This window comes from Caenorhabditis elegans, chromosome III, assembly GCF_000002985.6.
Source record: "Caenorhabditis elegans chromosome III".
Classification (NCBI taxonomy): Eukaryota; Metazoa; Nematoda; class Chromadorea; order Rhabditida; family Rhabditidae; genus Caenorhabditis; species Caenorhabditis elegans.
Genome location: NC_003281.10, coordinates 3,425,536 through 3,446,757, shown reverse-complemented (window position 1 = coordinate 3,446,757; position 21,222 = coordinate 3,425,536). Strand labels below are relative to the sequence as shown.

The 21,222-nt window shown below is 39.0% G+C and overlaps 3 protein-coding genes and 4 non-coding genes across 8 annotated transcripts; 4 read left to right on the top strand and 3 right to left on the bottom strand.

Annotated features, from left to right (window-relative positions):
* Positions 1-2,547: 2,547 nt before the first annotated feature.
* spe-41 (Transient receptor ion channel domain-containing protein) lies at positions 2,548-7,747 on the top strand (the record flags this gene model as incomplete). 2 transcript variants are annotated; one of them, NM_001267943.4, is made up of 15 exons in its annotated part: positions 2,551-2,611; positions 2,765-2,861; positions 2,910-3,071; positions 3,520-3,613; positions 3,666-3,797; positions 3,906-4,189; positions 4,243-4,372; positions 4,490-4,717; positions 4,883-5,115; positions 5,161-5,274; positions 5,729-5,898; positions 5,949-6,303; positions 6,350-6,436; positions 6,539-6,619; positions 7,300-7,747. In NM_001267943.4, exons 1-15 carry the CDS (start codon positions 2,568-2,570, stop codon positions 7,651-7,653), a joined length of 2,565 nt encoding a protein of 854 aa, NP_001254872.1. In that variant the 5' UTR covers positions 2,551-2,567. The 2 variants fall into 2 exon arrangements, with proteins under 2 accessions (NP_001379535.1, NP_001254872.1); NM_001393307.1 differs by having other exon boundaries at positions 2,548-2,611; positions 2,765-3,071; positions 7,300-7,653.
* A 1,581-nt stretch (positions 7,748-9,328) lies between these two features.
* Positions 9,329-9,469, bottom strand: K01A11.7. Its single transcript, NR_052180.1, has one exon. It is a non-coding gene; the product is annotated as an Unclassified non-coding RNA K01A11.7 (non-coding RNA).
* K01A11.8 lies at positions 9,329-9,532 on the top strand. Its single transcript, NR_052179.1, has one exon. It is a non-coding gene; the product is annotated as an Unclassified non-coding RNA K01A11.8 (non-coding RNA).
* Positions 9,533-15,272: 5,740 nt separating this feature from the next.
* On the top strand, positions 15,273-18,691 carry K01A11.1 (Spaetzle domain-containing protein). Its single transcript, NM_065307.4, has 6 exons — positions 15,273-15,442; positions 15,589-15,653; positions 16,550-16,723; positions 16,774-16,841; positions 17,046-17,178; positions 18,219-18,691. Exons 1-6 carry the CDS (start codon positions 15,406-15,408, stop codon positions 18,336-18,338), a joined length of 597 nt encoding a protein of 198 aa, NP_497708.2. The 5' UTR covers positions 15,273-15,405; the 3' UTR covers positions 18,339-18,691.
* On the bottom strand, positions 18,664-21,020 carry metl-18 (protein-histidine N-methyltransferase). The gene is made up of 5 exons (NM_065306.4): positions 20,853-21,020; positions 20,035-20,187; positions 19,866-19,984; positions 19,568-19,666; positions 18,664-18,903 (listed from the first exon to the last, which is right to left on the bottom strand). The coding sequence occupies exons 1-5, from the start codon at positions 21,015-21,017 to the stop codon at positions 18,750-18,752; spliced, it is 690 nt and encodes a 229-aa protein (NP_497707.1). The 5' UTR covers positions 21,018-21,020; the 3' UTR covers positions 18,664-18,749.
* K01A11.6 lies at positions 19,766-19,859 on the bottom strand. The gene has a single exon (NR_052178.1). It is a non-coding gene; the product is annotated as an Unclassified non-coding RNA K01A11.6 (non-coding RNA).
* K01A11.t1 lies at positions 19,773-19,845 on the top strand. The gene has a single exon. It is a non-coding gene; the product is annotated as a tRNA-Lys (tRNA).
* Positions 21,021-21,222: the final 202 nt, after the last annotated feature.

Genomic DNA, 21,222 nt, shown 5'->3' with positions numbered 1-21,222 from the left:
TCACCACGAAAGGTCTCACCACGAAAGGTCTCACCACGAACAACGGGTATCACCACGAAAGGTCTCACCACGAATGGTCTCACGACGAAAGCTCTCACCACTATGGGTCTCACCACGATGGGTCTCGCCACGAAGGGTCTCACCACGAAGGGTCTCACCACGAAAGGCCTCACCACTATGGGTCTCACCACGATGGGTCTCGCCACGAAAGGTCTCACCACGATGGGTCTCACCACGAATGGTCTCACCTAGAATGGTCTCACCACGATGGGTCTCGCCACGAAGGGTCTCACCACGAAAGGTCTCACCACGAAGGGTCTCACCACGAAAGGTCTCACCACTATGGGTCTCGCCACGAAAGGTCTCATCACGATGGGTCTCACCACGAATGGTCTCACCTAGAAAGGTCTCACCACGATGGGTCTCGCCACGAAGGGTCTCACCACGAAAGGTCTCACCACGAAGGGTCTCACCACGAAGGGTCTCACCACGAAAGGTCTCACCACGATGGGTCTCGCCACGAAGGGTCTCACCACGAAGGGTCTCACCACGAAAGGTCTCACCACTATGGGTCTCGCCACGAAAGGTCTCATCACGATGGATCTCACCACGAATGGTCTCACCACGAAGGGTCTCACCACGAAAGGCCTCACCACTATGGGTCTCACCACGATGGGTCTCGCCACGAAGGGTCTCACCACGAAAGGTCTCACCACGACGGGTCTCACCACGATGGGTCTCACCACGAAAGGTGAATTCCACGGGAATTCAATAACCGCCAAATTATTTTCAAAAAATTAGAATTTGAATTCCCGCCAAAATTTTATCTTTTTTTAATTTTTATTTTCAAATTTTTCCTAACTGCCGTAATCCTACAGTACTACTACAGTACCTTGACATTATCATCTACCAACTCCCAACCCAATATCTCTTCAAATGCTTAAAACTCAAATTTTTCCTAACTACAGTAACCCTACCGTAATCCTACAGTACTACTACAGTACCATTACAGTACCTTGACATTATCATCCACCAACTTTCAAGCCAACACCTCTTCAAAAGTTTAAAATTCAATTTTTCTTAAACTACAGTAACCCTACAGTAATCCTACAGTACCCCTACAGTACCACTACAGTACCTTAGCATTATCATCCACCAACTTTCAAGCCAACACCTCTTCAAAAGTTTAAAATTCAATTTTCCTGAAACTACAGGAACCCTACAGTAATCCTACAGTACCCCTACAGTACCACTACAGTACTTTGACATTATCATCCACCAACTTTCAAGCCAACACCTCTTCAAAAGTTTAAAATTCAATTTTCCTTAAACTACAGTAACCCTACAGTAATCCTACAGTACCCCTACAGTACCCCTACAGTACCACTACAGTACTTTGACATTATCATCCACCAACTTTCAAGCCAACACCTCTTCAAAAGTTTAAAATTCAATTTTCCTTAAACTACAGTAACCCTACAGTAATCCTACAGTACCCCTACAGTACCCCTACAGTACCACTACAGTACCTTGACATTACCATCTACCAACTTCCAAGCCAATACCTCTTAAAATGTTTAAAAATCAATTTTTCCTAAACTACAGTAACCCTACAGTAATCCTACAGTACCCCTAAAACACTACAGTACCTTGACATTTTAAATTGATATGACACATTTAAATTAAATTTTGAATTCCCGCCAAAATGGTTTCAAAAAATTAAATTTTGAATTCCCGCCAAAATGTTTTCAAAATTTAAAATTTTGAATTCCCGCCAAAATATTTTCTCAGAAAATTTGAATTCCCGCCAATTTGTGATGACGTCACAAAAGGGGCGGGGCCTATGTGACCCCTCTTGTGTGATTGAGACTACAAACTACAGAGTTCAAAGACCAAAGATCAAAGATCAAACTACATAGGGACAGAACGACACGCGCTTTATATATAGTAAATTGATTATGGCAATAAAATAAAGTTTCTTAATAATTTTTTGGATTGGATTGTAAACAATTTTATTATCTCAAACAAACCAGATTTTTCATGGATTTAACTGGATCCAAGGGTCTCGATGATCTGCTGGTATTGAGCGATCTTTGGGGCGGCATTCTTCTTGGCTTGAACGGTTCATTCTAAGTATCTTATTTTATTCAGCGATTTCGTACACCTGCACCATATGTGGCCATCGAGACGCAGAAGATGACTGAGACTGAAGAGACTGGAGAATTTGATCATGTTACTGTGCGCGTCACTGCTATAGAGCCCAAGAAAATGCTCTCTTTTTTCTAGTACTGAATAGTAGTTTGATTGAAAATCTCCTGACTGGGCAATTTTCGGTTTGTACGGTGGAGCGCGTTTGCGTTCATCTAGATTTTGAAAAATATAAAAGATAAACTAAAAAAAAAGTTTCCCGTGTTCCAATAAAAAACGAAACATTTTAATTTTTGAATTGGCGTGAACTTTTTTCTACCGCCGCTATATTCTGGATTGAGGGGGGAGGGATACGTGGAAAAAAATGTCGGAGTGAAAAAAAATCAATATATTTATTTCAAGGTTTTCGTTTTCCAAAAATGGTGGGAAAGGAAAAGAAGGAATCTACGAGGCTAAAATTAAGGTGAGTGCTTTCAATCGCCTTGCAAGGATCCTTGGAAATGGGAGAATGGCCGTGCGAAACCTCTTCCACGGCGCCAACCATCGGGTACTGTAGACGAGATGTTTCGCTCGTGTCAGGACCCAAGTTTTCATCAACAAATTTACATTTTTTCAGCGCAATAAAAGAGTATCTTGGAAAATATAGAGGTGTAGACGCAGACAATAATGAAGGATACGATGGTCATCAGAAATGGCATGAAAATGATCAAGTTGTACGCAGGACTTTATCAGATTTTACAGGACAAATAGATAAATTTCAGGTTCTGCAAGCCATGGCCTACTTCTATAAGGCTGTGAAAAGCAAATTATACTCTGAAGTACGATCTTTTTTGGGCATTTTGCTTCCACATGGCCCGGACGATGGTCGCCTTTCTTCTCTTCAAAGTCTTCTAATGGATACATCTTCTGAAGAATCTCTTAAAGTTCGTCAACGCCTGAAAGACCGCTAAAGGCCGGCCTAAGCCGGCCCACCTACCGCCTACACCCTAAAGACCCTCTAATGGCCCGATAACGGCCCGCATACGGCAGCCAACGCCTAAAGGCCTAAAGGCCCGGTAAGGCTGGCTATCCACCGACGAAAGCGTACGTCCGCCTACGCATACCTACGCCCGCCTACTTTGCCTATATCCACCTACGAACGCCTGCACCCGCCTACAACGCATACACTCGCCTACATCCGCCTACGTCCGCGTACGCCGGCCTACACCCCTGAAAGACCTCTCAAGACCAGGTAAGGTTTGCTAACGCCCGCCTACACTCGCTTATGACCGCCTACGACCGCCTACTTTGCCTACATCCACCTATGATAGCCTGCACCCGCCTACAACACATACGCTTGCCTACGTCCTGTAACGCCCTTTTGAATTACAGGAAGCTCTTCTATTATCGATTGCCGTCGGAAGTCGTCCACTAGTCGAGTTTGTTCTCGTACTTTTCGTCGATGCACCATACCTTGAAAGAAGTGGTAAGTGTGAGGAAGTTTGTATTAAAGCGCATTTGCATCACACTAATTTCAGGATCTGCTAATTCTCCACATTTTCCACCACATATGACTCCACTGATGCTGGCATGCATTTTGAATAATTTTTCGATTGTTCAGTGTCTTATAACTAGAGGACATTGTATTCAGATACCACATTTCATTACTTGTGAGTTCAAACATCATATTTGACGCGCAAACATTGCAAAAGAGCGAACATGCGTCGGTAGGACCGAATGCACCATATTCTACGCGCAAAAATGGTAAAGTGTTGCAGGTGAATGCAAAACCTGCAAACGGGAAACCGTAACAACCCACTCATCAACTCGCCTCGTCGACGTCATGCGTGCACTGTCCTCTGAAGCCTACCTGTGGCTGGCAACTGATGACGTGTTCGCTGCCACGTGTGCTGTCGCCCGAGACCTTCAACAATTGGCGAGCGATGATCAGCTGGAATACGTGGAAACCTATCGAGACCTCGAGATGAATGTGCAACGGTTTTTGTGCAGAATTTCAGATCAAGCATGGAGAGTCGACGAGTTCAATATGATGGTTGCTAATGTAAGAATTTGTGTTAAATTTTAGATATTGGGAGAATTTAAATTGAATTTCAGAGAAACTACTGCCCGGAAAGAATGACTGAAATCTCATCACCGCGTCTTCAAATGGCTATGGATTCTCAAATGAGACAATTCACGTGCTCCACCAATTCACAGACAACTATTAAGTCTGTCTTCAGATCAGGTAACTGTTTTTGAGGGTGAAGTCCTGAGGCGAGCCGTAGGCGATGATGAGGCGTAATCGTGCCTACCTACCATAGACTTTCTAATGGCCTTATAGCTGACCTCATACACTTTTCAGACTGGTACAACTATGGAATCAAGCCAAAACGAGATGCTTGGCGTTTTCTGCGAGCCTGTATCCTGATGCCATTCCTTGTGATGCTTCATGCATTTATGCCAACAAAGGGTACAACAATGTGCGTTCCACTTGCTCGATTCATTGCTCACATCACAATGTACTTGGTCTTCCTCATCGCCGCAATTCTCCGTCCAACAATCGGTTTCTACTTTGCATGGACTGATAGTAGTAAGTGGATTTTGAATTTTCATAGTTAAAAGCTTAGGTTTAGGTTTAGGTTTAAGCTTAGGCTTAGGGTTAGGCGTAGGCTTAGGCTTAAGGTTTCACCTTAGGCTTCGGCTTAAGATCGGGCTTAAGCTTACAACATTTTTTGTGAAATTGAAATTTTTTCAGTTGAAGTAACTGTACAAGCACTCGAAATCTTCATGTACGCCTATGTGATGGGATTAGCTCTGGAGAAGGGAATTCTATTCTATAGAGTCGGACGAGATGGATTTTTTGCCTTCTGGTGGAGATGGTTCGATGCGGCTTTGATCTTTATTTTCTTGTTTTCACTGATATTTTTTACTGGAAAATGGGGAAAACGAGAAGCTTTCGATCCGAGTTCCGTTGACAGAATGCACTGGGTTCGGCTGAAATCTTTTGAATAATTAATTAGTTGAAATTTTCAGCCATCTTTCGAATTCTCACTTCTCCATGAGATATGTCTTGCGATCGCCTGTGTGCTGAGTATTTTAAAATGTTTTTACTATGCTCAGATGATGAAATCAATCGGTGGATCTGTTGTAAGTGGAGTTTGCGCGTAGAATTCGATGTTTTGACCGCAAAAACAAAAAAAGTCTCTTGAGCTACATAGGCAGACAGCCTGCCCAGATACTTACCTACTGTCTATTGTGTGTGCTTTGGCAGCGGGAAACTGAATATTTTCAAGTCATCGTACCGCTACAGTATCCCTACAATACTACTACAGTGCCCAACACAGTAATCCTAGTAGTCCTACAGTGCCATTACAGCAAGTATACAGTGGTTATACAGTAGTCCTACAGTCCTCCTACACTACTCATTCATATGTCTAATACTAAGTTGTTCCCAAATTAAAATAATCCTACAGTGCTACTACAATAATCTTACAATAGTCCTACAGTAATCCTAAAGTAATCCTACACTCGTTCCACAGTAATATCACAGTAATCCTACAGTACCACTACAGTAGTCCTACAGTAAACTTAATTTTTCCAGATATCTGTCGGAAAATGTGTTGGGAAGACGTACACATACATACTCATCATGGTCGCAATCATCGTTTCGTTTTCTGTTGGATTGAATATTATCGTCGACCCATACTTGAATCGAAGTACCATGAAAATAGGAGATCAGGATTATACAAAGACCACGGATTCTTATGAAACGTCAGTTCTTTTTTTCTATATTTTATCTGAGACAACATATATATTTTCAGAATTGGAACATCCTCTAAAAACCTGTTCTGGTCAATTTTCGGTTACTTGGGACCCTCAACATTCACTACAGTTGTTGGAAACACTGGTCCAAACATGGATCCTGTGAAACATACTTTGAACTCGTCAACTTTCGAAATTCTCGCTGCTGTTTATCACGGAATTCTGATAATTACAGTACTCAATTTGATGACATCGATACTTGTGAAAGGAGCTGATGAGGTGTTGGATAATGAGGAAATGGAGTTCAAATTCACACGAGCAGCTATTTATTCCGAGTTTCTCTCGTGGGAAATGGCGGCTCCGCCACCGCTTAATTTGATTCTTGTAGTTGCTCATTTTGTGCATCGGAATTTGGTACGTTGAATTCGAATTGGAATTTTTCAAAAACCTCTGCTTTCAGCTCAAGAGATACTATGCTTCACCGGCGTGGGGCGAGAAGCCGGCAAATGATGATGTTGAGGATCAGGCAGCAGATGAGCAGTACATGGTGAGTCTGAAGCTTGAGTTGTAGGCAGGCACGCCTACCTACGAACCTGCCTGCTGCCTATTTGTACAATGAGCTGACACATAAAATTTTGTGTATTTTCAGCAACTTCTGATGGTGGTTTTCGCTCGATTCGTTGCTTCCAAGGAGTGCAAGTACAAGTCGATTTGGAGATCCGAATTTCATGTAAGCTTGGCTAGGCGTAGGCAGGCATGCGGTATACTGTAGGTCTGGAAAGAAGTTTACGCGCATTTGCACCAGCCTTTGAAAATTTCGAAACCATTTCATTTACTATATATAAAGCGCTTATTCTGTGTGTCCATAGTTTGTAGTCTATGTAGTCTTTGTAGTCTGTGAAGTTTTGGCTTCTGTGGGGATAGTGAGTTGGGGTTAGTGTAGGGATATAGTCGGGGTACTGTAGTGGTACAATAGTGGTACGGTAGGAATACTGTAGGGTTACGGTAGTTTCAGAAAAGTTAGTTTTCAGCCCCAGAAGTCGGGGGCCGCGCCGGAGGTGCGGTCCACGGCTGGTTTAGGAATAACATTTTTGGGTTTGTTGAGCTTTTCATGCAGGCCTGGGTACTAGAGGGGTGGGCCTTAAAGTCAGGCAGGCACCTCAAACATGCCTGCCTGTGCCTACCTTAAGTTTGGCTGCCTATTTACGTGACTTATACAAGTATGCCTCAAAGTCTACGTGCCCCCCTCAACTCTGCGTACCTGCCTACGTGCCTGCCTACCGCCTATTTCCGATTGTAGTCTGAAAACGTCTACCGACGACCGTATCTAACTCAGTTGGTACTTGTGTAGACATAAGGCAGGCGTAGGCAGGCAGGCATGCATTTCCATATAATTTATGGAATTTTCAGAGAGAGGAAAAACAACCGCCTCGAGTGACATTCCTCACAACCGGAGCCCATTCCTTCCTTATGGACAACACTTTCGAAGGATTCAAAATGAGGTCATCTCGAACCATGGAAGCTGAAGGATACAAGGAATACACCACTGTCCAGTATTATGTGCCTAAGAGTAAGACACCGGGTCCAGCTGCTGCAGCTGATGCAGGAACTAAAGTGGCTCCGAAGGATGACAAACCTCAAAACAACCCGGTTCTAGCTAGAACTGGAATCGATTCTCCAGTTCCATCTTCTAAACAGGTTATGTCTTCGGAATTATCTGCTAGCATTCCGAGAGCTCGCGACGTCACATTCCTCGGTGTCTGAAGCAATCGGAGTTTTTGTTTTAAGCGGAAAATATTAATTATGTATCCATTGTGTTTATTATGACTTCGAACTGAAATAAATCGAGAAATTGGAACTTTTGTGATTTATTTGCTATTCAATTCTGATAGATAAAATACAGCAAAGCACGAGCAGGAGGTAGGCAGGCAGGTGGGCAGGCAGGCGAGCTAACAAGCAGCTTCGATGTGATGGATCGGCAAGCTGGGAGGTAGGTAGGTTTAAGATCAGTAAGAAATAGACAAACAGGCTCAAGATAGGCAGGCGAACAGGTAGGCAGGCCGGCTTCAGATAAGCATATATGCAGCCAGTTGATGTTAGGGATGTCGGCAGACTTGAGATAGGCCCTTCATGTAGGCATGTAGGCAATCATAAGGTATGCATGTACGCAACAATACCCATACATGTTCCTCTAACTATACGTATTCCCCATCATATCATCATCACCCGATTCAAATAGTTCCCATTCCAGTTCCAAATTGCTGTCGTCGATCATCGATGAATCCGCCCTTCCAACTTTTGTTACAGCCTCCTCTTGGCTTCGCAAGTCAATAATTATGATCGTAAACGATTGGAAATGGATTTGAAAGAGAGATAGAAAGGGGAAGAACAGAGAAATCAAAGTGATAATATGATAAGAAAGACAGAGAAAGAATACCCCCTCTCAGCTAAATGAAGGAAGCAATCGAAGAAGAATTATTCGATATGGATCATTTTCCACCGCAGTTTTATTATGTGTTTATGTTCATTTTATGTGCCTACTTTATGCCTACCTGCCGAGCGCCTGCCTACTTTATACCTGCCCTAGTTATGCCTAATGCTAACCTACCTACCGCTTATTGTCTTTGCTTTTGCATGTATATTGTAGCTTGTAGGCACACATGTCTACCTGTTAAAACAATCGTGGCGAGACCCATAAACAAAAGTGCGTGTGCCTGCCATCTGCCCTGATTCAATGAAACTTTCCCACACAAAAAAAAATTTTAAAAATGTTTTCAAAATATGCCCATCTTCCAAACATTCGTCTCCTGACACATGTTCTTCGTGTCTACCAAAATGATTTGATAAACGATTAGTGTCAAGTTCAAAGTGTGGAGGTTAAAGATGAAATCTATTTGCCAATTTGTTGTATAATATCAAAAAAAATAGGAAATTGTGAAACTAGGAACAAAAAAATCTAAAAATTCACTCTTCAAAACTGGAATTTTTTGCTAATTATTATCAAATTCGAATTCTCCGCAATTTTTTACCCTTGAAACATTTTTTCTGAAACACTAGCTCATAATTTGATTTTCGCAGGTAGCCTCAATAGTACGCAAACACCACATCTTACGACAAAATGCACAACTTAGCGGTTTTAGAATCCGATCTATGAAAATCAATGGACAGGGGTAAAAAATAGTGAGGAATTCGGATTTTGTAGTGAAAATCGGCGAAAATCAGAACTTTTTTGACTTTCGTGCAGTACGGTAGCCCCAAAAGTACGCAAATACCATATCTTGCGACAAAATGCACAAGGTTTGTTGATTTTTGATTATCATATAGTTATACATCTCTACTTCCTCTGCTCTAACTTTGTTTGACCAAAAGAGTATTCCCATGAGAACTCTCTCAACAATATTCCCATTGCCCCCCCTTCACTTCGCTACTTTTCCACCCATCTAATCCATGTCCATCAATTGTCGATGACGTGTTCCCATTCTCAGTTTCATCTTTTTTCACCAAAAAAAAAGAGAAGAGAAGAAGAAGAATTCCCAAATGGCATGGAAAATGGGATTTTTGAGTATAGGCGGAGTGGGGAGGGTTTCCCGCTGATGCTGCTGCTAGTTACCACAAAACAGAAATGTTTCCATTTTTGTCTATTTTAGGCAAGGCAGGCACGTCCTTGACTACCTGCCTTTGCGTAGAATCTTAATTTTGGTTATGGTCATGTCCGAGAGGAGCCCAGAAACTTTTGTTTTGTTAAAAAGTAATTTGCAAGTCGAAATTTAAAAAAATAAAAAAAGTATAACATGGTGCATCGACTTTTTGAATATCGTCATAATTGTCCGAGAGGAGTACAAATAGTTTTTCTTTTTCTGAGTAAAAATATAAATTTTTAAAATCTCCAACATGGTGCATCGACTTTTTTACGCGCAATTTTTTCGAAATTGACTCTGATACTTATTGTTTTGATTTTTTCCTTAGTTCCGCGCCTACGTCACGCCTACGCAAACCTACACAATTTTTTGAAACTGTTTTTCGGCGTTTTTGCAGTTAAATTTACAATGATGATCATTTTCCGAGTACTTTACGCACTATGCGTACTTTTCTCAATGTTTTTAACCATGCTCATAAACACTTCCTCGCGCAACCTACAGGCACTGTTCAGGTTTGTAGGCACGGTCGCCTACAAACTTGCCTATCACGAAAGCCCCATCCTACCAAAAAGAGACAATTCTTTCTCTCTCTCTATTTCTTCCACTTTCTCAAATGTTTGGAATGTTGATCTCATTAGTAAGAATAGAACAGAAAACAAAAACAGAGAAGATGATCATGTGAATCTCACGAAAGAAAAATGATTTTGATTATGGTGCATCGAGTTGCAATTTCTGCATTTTAGCGTAAAATTGCGCTTAGGCATGCGCAGGCAGGCGTAGGTTGTCTTGTGTCGATGCACCATTTTTTGCAAGGTCACCACAAAGGTAGGTAGGCGTAGGTTGCGTTGTAGGTAGGCAGAAACTTTTTGAGGCCGCCACTAAGGTAGGCAGGCAGGCGTTGCTTGCCTCAGAGAGGAAGTCACGCGTAGGATGTTTGAAGTTCTCATAACATGTGGAGAGGAGTTTTTATAGTTTTTTAGTATGCAGTTTATATAAAACATGCATAAAATTCTTTGACCCCGACCATGAATCCTGCCAGATGTGGTGGCGACTTTGTTAAAATTCGCATTGGAGCGCGTTTGCACAACCATGGCAGGCAGGCATTTTTTAAGCGTTGCCTGCCTGCACGTATTTAACTAGGTCTTGTAGGCAGGAAAACATTTTTTGGGACAAAATCTTACAAACTTTCTGTAAATTTGGAAAATCGAAAAAAAAATTGGAATTTTTTCACTTCAGACCACCTGTTTTATGATCTTGACCACCCTGACCTTGCCTCAATTTTTCATTTTTAAAATTCATGGCCCTCCCTATCCATGACCATAGCATTCAAGAATTCACCCCCCCCCCCTCTCGGGTCTCTCTTATTTCTCTGAACCCTCTCGTTGTCCCATGATCTCTACACATTTTCGTGGAAGATGGTGGAGCATCTGTTTGTGATTCCGTTTATATTTATTTCCATTTTGACCCCCCATGTACCCCCATTCTTTTCTCCGAGAAACACCACTTTTTGCTCCTTCTCTTTTCTTTTGGCTCCCCGGAAATTTCATACCAAGTTTCAAAGTTCTTACAATTAGGCTTAGGCTTCGTGTTGGACTTAGGTTTAGGCTTAGGCTTTGGCTTCAGCTTAGGCTTAGACTTAAACACCACACACCGATGCACCATATTTGCAACTTTTTTGTTCGAACACATTACCCCCGTAATTATCTAGAATAACCGCGCCCATATCCCCCGCTGTCTAAGGGGTTTCCTTTTTCTTTTTCATTTTTCTTCCTCCACTAACTGATATGATAAGAAAACTGAGAAGACAATTGATAACAGGTGATAATTGATCGAGAATGGGGTTTCTTTTTGTTGTTTCTGATTAGACAATACCTCGGTGATTTCTGTGATTTCTGATGATTGAACCATTTGAGTTATTTCCTTATTTGTACAGAAACGTGTCAAAGATGAAATCAGAACACATGGAAAAATGAGAAAAGGATAATTGATATCATATTGATAAGAACATTTTCGATGTCTCAACGTCCTCGAAACATTCTAGTTTCATAGTTTCTAACAGATTTAACGCGCAAATCGGTCAGAAGCAAGTTAGCATGTTCAGTGGTGGTTTCGAACTTCGAACTTCGAACCCATCGCCACCAAAAACGATTGCGCCGAGCGCAGCGCCAAGATCTCACATACTAGAAATCTAGGATCCACCATATTTGACGAGCAAATGCGCAAAAAATTTCCAATTTCTCCGAATTTTCAAAAGTTCAATTAAAATCGTTTTTTTCCCGTCTCGGTGACAACTAATTTGTCTACACATGATAAAAGATTTATAATCGTTAATTTCCCACTAATCATTGCCCTTTTTCTGTCCCTTTATTTTCCTTGTATTTTATTTATAGAACTGAAGAAATTGCTTTTACATACTGCAACTGTTTGAACTTTTGGTATTAATTAATTATCACAACTAGTTTTTTCTCTGATTGATAATTGATTAGTTGACAAGAACATGAAGAAATTGAGAACAAAGAATGTATTTTTTGCGTCAAATATGAAGTATTGATTACGCAAATTTATATTTTTTCGCGATGCACCATGTTATGGGTCGTTCTGATCGATTTATGACAAATTTGAATCACAAATTTCAATTTTCTCGGAGAACTGGTTTCATTTTTTTTGTGGGCGGGCATGCGGGGGGCGCCAAAAGGGTATACACATTGGGAGGGGAGAAACATTTGATGTATGTGTATGTATGTACAAACAAACATTCCATTGCCACGTTTTTAGTTTTTTTTTTTGGAGTTGTACGGAGTTAGGTAGGGGTAATGTTGATTTTGCTCGAGATCTTTTGATTTTAGCTCAATTTTATGGAAAATAACGAGTTAAAATTATTTTTAAGCAGTATTTCATGCGCACGTGGTGTCAGACTGTCCCATTACGGTTTGATCTACAAAAAAAGCGGGAATTTTTTTCCCAAAAAAAGTAACGTCAGCACGTTCTTAACCATGCAAAATCAGTTGAGAACTCTTCGTCTCGTCTCCCGCATTTTTTGTAGATCTACGTAGATCAACCCTAAATAAGACACTCTGACACCACGTGCATACGTGGAATACTGAAAATTTCAAATCAGGCGCCTGAATACACTTGTCTGTATTTTTGCGTCGCGGCAATTGCGGACTAACGAATTCTTGTGTTATTGGGTCTTCAGAAAACCAGCAAGAACCAACAATTTTGAAAAATTCGTTTTGTCTGTGTTGTTTGGGGATTTTCAAAAAAAAAACTGAGCCAAGATAAAAATTTGCAACAAAAAAATTTGATACTAGGCAGTTCTCGGCAGTTCGCTACTCCTGGGTAGGGCTGTACAAATCGGCGTCCGGTCGTCCGATTTTGACACCACCGGACGCACTGCGTCCGGTTTGGGGGTAGGTTTCCACGGGGGCCGACAATTTCCGAGTTTCGCCACTCACTATACTTAATCAGCAATTTTATAGTGAGTGGCGAAACTCGGAAATTGTCGGCCGTCGTGGATAGCTACCCCCGACCGGACGCCCGGTTGTACAGCCCTACTCCTGGGGCGCGCATGTTTTGCGCCTGGCGCGCGATAATAAGGGAGTCCGTCTGGCGCGCGCACCTGAAGCGCAAAGGGCGCGCTCGAGGCGCGCATCGTATGCGCACTGAATGCGAATTGAGTCTGGCAAGAACGAAGCAGGAACCAGAAAATAAAATAAACGTGCTTTTTTCTGAACTTTATATACTAATAACTATGTAATCAAGAGTATGAATGTGTAATCGTTCAAAATGGAACATTTATTGGCTTGAGGTTGCAGTTGTCAAATGGGACACAATTAATAGGAAACGTATGGTGATATGTTTGTGTATATATTGATCAGTATATAGAAAGTACCGGTAGAAATACGCGGAGAGTGCGCCGGGCGTTCGAGACATTATTACTAGCGCGCTCCGTCGGCGCGCCCGGTGCGAAACGTGCGCACGCCAGGAGTAGCAAACTGTCGAGTATTTATGATTCGCGAAGAAGATGTTTTTTTACAAATTCAACAACAGAGCTCACGGCTCCAACAAAAACTCCAAATTACTGTAGCTTAACTGCTCAAACATCTCCCATAAAAAAGTGCTCACCGAAGAGCCACATACGTCAAAGTTACTGTTTACCCCGGTGTTCTTCATACCGAAATGTTGGCAATTCATTGTTTTTACACCATTTTTTTTACACATTTCTGTTTGCTCTCAAACACTTACAATACTATGGGAAACATATTTTTTTAATTTTGTGACGTCACACAAGTTTTGAGCAGGAACAGAAAAATCAGTTAGCGAAATATTCAAACCCCAGCCACGTCATCATTTAATTTTTTTCCATTTTTTCATTAATTTCCCTATCCATCCATCATTCTCATCTCGTCTCTATGCAGTTTTGCCCACCTCGGGGCCCTCTCAAAGAATTTCTTCAATTTTTCATTCATTTTTTCGGTTCATTTTTCATCTGCCTGTTTTCTGATAAATTATCTTGGATCGCAATATTTGCAGTAAAAATAATTTTTAAAAAACTTGAAAAATTATTTTTTAAAAAACCGAAAAAATTCAAAAAATCAGAATTCTTTCCAAGTTTTGTAAAACATTTTGAGTACATTTTCCGAGCGAAAAAATCTGAACTTTGTGAACAATAAATTCAAAAATCATTTTAAACACCCTCCGAAAAGAAAAATTCCGGCTCCATTTTAAAATAAATTTTTGCTAAATACATCATGACTCGTCTAAAAAATAAAAATAAAAAATTGGTATATTTCATAATAACTAACCATAACTTTTGACCCGAACAAGATATCAAAAAATTGTTAACTAAAAAATATTATCCTGATTTCACTGATCATTTGATTAGTTGACAATTCTTTGATACCTTGTACCCTAACCTAGTTACAAGAGCTCAAAAAACTATCACTGAGGGTACTGTAGTTGAATCCTCACCAGTTCATCCAAAACTATAAATCTATTGTCTTCCCAACTACCAAATTCGATAAAAAACTGCCAACCGATTTCCCCTTCTGCCACGCCAATTTGTCCCTAATCGTCTCAGTTTCTAACCGAATTATGTGAAGCGAAAAGCGGCCCGCGTCTCTCTTTTATTCCCGAAAAAAATGTTTGTTGGGTCCAGAAAAAAAGGCATAGTTTCGCTTTCAAAACTATTATGGAAATGGTTAAAGTGGTTGGCCAGTTAGTTATCGGGCCAGTTCTTGTCAGTTTCCAAATTCTTTTTCAGGATTTAGGGTCTACAACTTTGAAGGTTATATCTCAGCTGTTTCAAACAGTATCAAAAAAGTGCCAACCGCATAATTGTTCAGTACAGCGTGTGCCACATAATTATAATTAACAACTTTTTGATATCTCTAATAATAATTGAAATACATACTTTCTAGATGAAGCTATTTTTGTACTTTGTAGTAGTTAACACTTGTGAATAACGATAAAAAAGATATAATATTGTCTTTTCTTTCATACACCCTTCTAAGCTTTGGAGCCACTTATCTCCGTTCCTGTCATATTTATAAAAAAGTTTTCAATTACAAAAATATTTTACACATTGTTTTCTACATTTTTGTAGTTTACAATTTTTCGATAGCTTTGAAATTAACAAAGAGACACGTCTCAAAATTGACAAAAAATTTTGAACATTTTTTCTCATTTTATTGCATCTTTTAATTTTTGAAACTGTAAAAAAAAATTAAAAAATTTCCAAATTACAGTACCCTGCACGCTACCGTACTCGTCTTCTTCTCAAATGTGTGGTTGAACGAGAAGAAGCTCATCTTGTCTTTAAATTAAATTATCGATATCGGCGCGCCAATGTTCTATGAAGGTCCTCCTATTACTCATCATGATGCTCTCCGCCCTCGTTTACACATATCCTTACAGTAAGTTCCGATATCTCAGCTCTCATTTGGTTTATCAAAATTTTGTCAACTACAAGAATATTGCCCGTGTAATTTTCTACATTTTTGTGGTTGACAACTTTTTGATATCATTGAAACTTGGAAAGTTATAAGGCTTTTTTTTCCAGAAAGATCATCCGGATTCGAGCGCCTTCGTGATCGAATTCATCGAAAGAGGCATCGTCATCAAAAAGTAAGTTTGCGCGTAAGATATGGTGCATTGGGTAGGTGACATTAATTTTTACATTTCGGAAAAAAAATCGATAGATGAGGAATGTTTTTAAAGATTTTTTGGCATTTTTAAAAAGACCAAGTTATTTTCTATTGCATCTAAAAAAAAGATTATCGATTTTTCATATAATTGTTTTAAAAAATCTATAATTGTGCACCTGGTTCATCAATTAGTTTGTAATTTTTCTGTAACAACGATAATTTTCCACGTGGTTTATTGATTTTTAAAATCGGAAAAACAATTTTATTGAGTTTTTCTGAAAATTAAGTAAAATCGATAATTACCCATGTTTTTAATTGATTTTTTCCAACTTTTTCCAAGTTTTTTTGTCGAAATCTTAGTTGAAACTTGATAATAAATATGTGATCTATCATTTTGCGCGTAAAATGCGACTTCTTCGAACATGGTGCATCGACTTTAGTGTTTACAGAATAGGCATCATATTTGACGCGCATCTTGTCAAATTTAACACCCTCTAAACTTTTTTGATTGATATTTGCATAATCTAAAAAGGGGAATCCGATTAATCGAGGAATTCCATCGTTTTTCTTATACAAACATCCCTCTCATACTTCTGTCGTTTTTGTCCTTTTCGCCCACAGCAGGAGGTCTTTTGAAATGAGATTTATCGATGACAAGTCAAAAGAAGACAAAAATTGAAAGAAAACCCACAAACTAGTGATCTTGAACAAAAATTGTGGAGAGGGGCTGTTTTTTGCCCGTCAAATATGGCGCATTGAGTGAGGCATCTGAAATTTAGTGGGAATAAAATTCAAATTTTTAGCACAATTTTTCTTGCATACACTAAAACAATACACCATATTTTACGCGCAAATTCACAAAAAAACATTGTTCAGCCATCAGTAATGAACGAGACAGACGAGCTGTATGAGATGTCAATGGTAACTCAAAAATCCGACGACGACAGTGACTTGGCCTCGAGAATTCGATCGGAAAAATCAATACCAAGTACATTGACCACTCCACCTACAGTAACCTATCATAGACGTCATCATCATCATCACAAAAAGGTGTGCTAGAGTGACTTTTTTTGCAAAGAAAAATCAATCGATATTTTTAGAATCGGCGAGAGAAAAACGAAGAATTATGTGAAAGTCAGCGGAAAATAGTCGAATTGAATACACAGAGGTGAGTATCGATTTTTTAGAAATCGATAATTTTCACCCGTTTATCTATTTTTTCAAGAATTTCTAAACCAATCAGCTGAAATAGAGATCCTAAAACTGAAAAGTTTGTACCGTCTTATATTAAAGACGCGCCCCATTGAGATAATTATGATTGTCTCAATAGAGCGCACTTTCACCGGGACCTTCAAGTTTCCAATTTTTCCAGTCACGAATTTGACCCTCCGTTTGTTGTGGAAGTCCGTTGCCTAAATAGTCAATCACCGATTGGAAGTCTACTGTCTGGTCAAGAACAGACGTGTTTCAAGGGAATGTTACGTTGTGTGCAGCAGTATGCAGATGTGAGTTCTTGGGTCTCGCAGCGAAAATGCTGTAGATGGACTCTTGCGCGTAAGGTGTGACGCATTGTGTGAGCACACTCAATGCACCATGTTTTACGGGCAAATTCTGGAAAAATGTGATTTTTTTTTCAAATTTTTAGTAATAAAAAATTGTGCAATCACAGAGAAAACTGTGATTTTTCGGAAGACAATTTGAAAAAAAAACATTTTTGTTAATTATTTGAGCAAAAAGTAAATAATTAAACATATTTTGTGAGTAGTTTCAAATTCCCACGCACGCTCTCCTCAAGTGTTCATAATTATTAGAGCGCACTCGTGCGGTACCTCACGAACTCCAGAATTCGCGGGAATTCGTTTCGCCGGGACAGCAGTTTTTGGCTATTTTTGGCTTCTATGGAAAAACGAATTCCCGCGAATTCTGGAGTTCGTGAGGTGCCGCTCGAGCGCGCTCTAATAATTATGAACACTTGAGGAGAGCGTGGCCATGTATTTCAAAAAATTTTGCGCGTAAAATATGATGCAAGAAGCCCGCAAATTGTTTTATTACGGGAACACTAAATTCAGAGAATGCGTATTGCTCAACATATTTGACGCGCAAAATGTCTCGTAACGAAAACTACAGTAATCCTTTGAATGGCTACGGTAGTGCTTGTGACGATTTACGAGCTTGTTTTTCGAAATGAGTTCAAATTTTTTATTTATCGATAAAATATGAAAATTGTGCAAAAATAGAAATTAATACGAAAAAATGAGGGAAAATAGAATATCGATGTCAGTATTCGAAAAAAATTCATTTCGAAAGCCCGTAAACCGACACAAGCACTACAGTAGTAATTAAAAGAATTACTGTAGTTTTCGCTACGAGATATTTTGCGCGTCAAATATGTTGCGCAGTACGCACTGTCTACTTGAAAAATCCTTTTTCCCAATACATTTTTCTGTAAACTTTAGTGTTTTTCTGGGTTCCCCAAAAATTTCCACAAAAATTGCGCGTAAAATATAGTGTTTTTCACACACACTCAATTCCTAATTTCTTTTAGGTACACGTGTCTCGTCGTAGTGTTGGTTCAATTCATTGGCATCCATTTACAATTCCAGATGCTCCAATCTCTTGTCAATGTATGTGGCCAGTGGATCGATACGGTCATCAGGAGTTCTAGTCATTTTAGCCCCTTTTTGCGCACGTGGTGTCAGGATGTCCCATTACGGTTTGATCTACAAAAAATGCGGGAGTTTTTTTCTGCCTAAAAAAAGTGACGCCATCACGTTCTTAACCATACAGCATCAGTGCAGAACTCTGCGTCTCGTCTCCCGCATTTTTTGTAGATCGACGTAGATCAAGCCGAAATGAGACACTCTGACACCACGTGTTGCTGCTTAAATTGTCAGTACAAAACGTTCCATTTTTCCCATTTTTCTCATTATTCTCTCTACTTACAAACTAATGGCGGGTAGGTGTGCATTTTACGACTGATTTTTTTTCTTGAAATGAAACAGTTTTTATTGAAAAAGGACAATTCTTGAACAACTTAACAAATAAAAAACACAACAAAAAGACGAAAAAATTCAAATCATTTTTTCCGAATCTCCACAATCCGTCTGGGCACTGAAGCGGCGATCACTTTTGCCTCAGAAGCTTGAAGAATTCCGCGTTGATTGATAAATTCGCAGAATGCTGGAACACTTCCGCCGACGCCAAAGTAGAAGAATTTCGCGGCGAACCATCTGAAATTGAAGGGCTTGAAAATGGAAGAGTTTGAATCTCTTCCATGTGTCGATTTACGCAGCTCGTGTAGTCCTCGAGGAGAAGTTTTCGGCAAAAATTCGTATTCTGTGTGGGTTTTTTCAATGAAAAGAGACTCATTTTCAAGGAAATTCAATATTTTTTATATTTTTCGACACGATTTTTTAACCAAAGAAAAATGAAATTTATTTTAATCGGAATATTAAAAAAAACAATTTTTTGGGCAGAAAACATAGATTTTTAAAAAAATTTTTATTTAAACTATTTTTATCGAAAATTATACTTAAAAACGCTAAGAAATTCTTAAGAATGGGTCTCGCCGCGAAAAAAAGTTTATGGTAAAAAATCTCAGAACTTTTTGATATTAAAAAAAGGGGAAGAAGCGTTAAAGCTAATTCAACATTTTAAAAATTTTTTCTAATTTTTAAAAAAATTTTTCGACAAAAAAGGTTGTTTGTATACAAAAACCAACAAAAAACGTTCACTTTTCGTGATCAAAATCGATTTTCTGCGATTTTTGTCTAGCAAAATTGCCAAATATCATGTTAAGTACAGAAAAAAAACGGTCTCAAGCTTTAAAAAAAAAACTCTCTTCTCCTCGAGGAATACACGAGCTGCTGCGTAAATCGACACAAACGATCTTACGCGACTCCGTCATCCTTGATTGTTGCAGCGACCGCATCGTGGAGAGCTTGATAGTCATCTTCGTTGTAAATGGTTTCCGATGAGAGAATGAAGTCGAATCTGGTAAATGGAATATAACATAAAGTTCTGCGTCTTAGGCCCCCCCCCCCCCCCGTCTCCAGCCGGGCGCTATACAAAACGTCCACCAAGACGAGTCTACATCGCCGCCCGGTTAGCTCAGTCGGTAGAGCACCAGACTCTTAATCTGGTTGTCGCGGGTTCGAGCCCCGCATTGGGCTGATGTCTTTTTGCTGCTTACTTTCTTCCGCTCAATCGATTCGGAACCTCTTCCCATCCCATTGCTTCTCCTTGAACAACTGCTGAATGCGGATTTTCTTCGAAGTTTGGAAGTGTGAAGAACTCGATGACTGACGCGTTCTGCAATGTTTTAGATTAATTTTTTGTTTTAACTCATCTCGTAGACTTACAAAGTCCTGAGCGAAAACTTCCTTAGCTCCGTGTACCGCCGTGAGAATTGATGGAAGAGCTGCTCCACAGCCGAGCTCTAGAACTGATTTTCCGGCGAAAAGCGTTTGATTTTCTTCGATATAGTCGCAAAGATCGACGGTGCATTCCCAGATCTGCAAATTTATTTATTAAGTAAAAATTAAATTTAAAAAAAAACATTAAATTTTTATATTAGAAGAATTTTTTTTTTTTTTGCAAAATTGGATTTAATTTCAAAATTTCAATTTTTTTCTCAAATTTTTTTCTGAAAGAAAATTGAAAAAAAACGCTATTCTCAAAATTTTTATGCCACTAGATTTCGAACGCTTCAAATTAAAAAAAAATCGCAAATAGAATTCAAAAAAACATTTTTTCTGAAAATTTGAATTTCTAAATATAAAATTCGCAGAAAATCCAAATATATATTTATTTTGAATTTTTTAAAATTTTGGGAAAAAAAATTCAAATTTCAATTAGAATCAGTGAAAAACACGAAAAATAGGACCTAGTTTATCGGATAATTTCACAAAAATTTCTGAAAAATTCTCAAAATTATTTTTAAAAATTCCAGAAAAAAGGAGACTCAAAAAATTTAAAATGCAGAAAAAATCTAATTTTTTCAAATTTTTTAAAACAATATTTTATCGATTTTTTTTCGATTTTTTAAAATTTTCTTATGTTTGTTCAAGTTATTTCCATTTTTTTTTCACTTTCCCAAATAATTTTTTTTAATTAAAAAAACTCCAATTTTCAGTCAAAAATGTCGTTTTTTTTCTAAAATTCACGTCACAATCAGCACCTTAAATCCACCCTCATATTTGTGAACTGTAATATCGGACGTTTCCATATTTTCCAGCTCTTTTTTGTATCTTTCTTCTCCATTAAGCTCATCAATTCCCATTCGAATTTCCACTTCGTTCAAGTAGGAGATTTCTCGGCCATTGGTGAGCTTCAGCACGTTCATTCTGAAAAAATCTGGAATTTTTCGAAAAACTTGATTTTTTAAAAATTTTGGAATATCTGGAAATGTTTCAAAAAACCCGGAAGTTTTTAAAAAATTCTGAAATTTTCCAAAAAATTTGATCTTTTTTTTTTTGAAAAATATGATTTTTTTTAATCTGGAAATTTCCCGAAAAATATCAACTATTTTTCAAAAAATCTGAAAAAAA

Coding starts and splice junctions, on each gene's coding strand:
- K01A11.1 (NM_065307.4), top strand. CDS start 15,406: ATGATGCTCTCCGCCCTCGTTTACACATATCCTTACA. Junction 15,654..16,549: donor AGAGGCATCGTCATCAAAAA/GTAAGTTTGCGC, acceptor AACATTGTTCAG/CCATCAGTAATGAACGAGAC. Junction 17,179..18,218: donor GTGTGCAGCAGTATGCAGAT/GTGAGTTCTTGG, acceptor AATTTCTTTTAG/GTACACGTGTCTCGTCGTAG.
- metl-18 (NM_065306.4), bottom strand. CDS start 21,017: ATGAACGTGCTGAAGCTCACCAATGGCCGAGAAATCTCCTACTTGAAC. Junction 19,985..20,034: donor AAGTTTTCGCTCAGGACTTT/GTAAGTCTACGA, acceptor AAAACATTGCAG/AACGCGTCAGTCATCGAGTT. Junction 18,904..19,567: donor ATCAAGGATGACGGAGTCGC/GTAAGATCGTTT, acceptor CTTCAATTTCAG/ATGGTTCGCCGCGAAATTCT.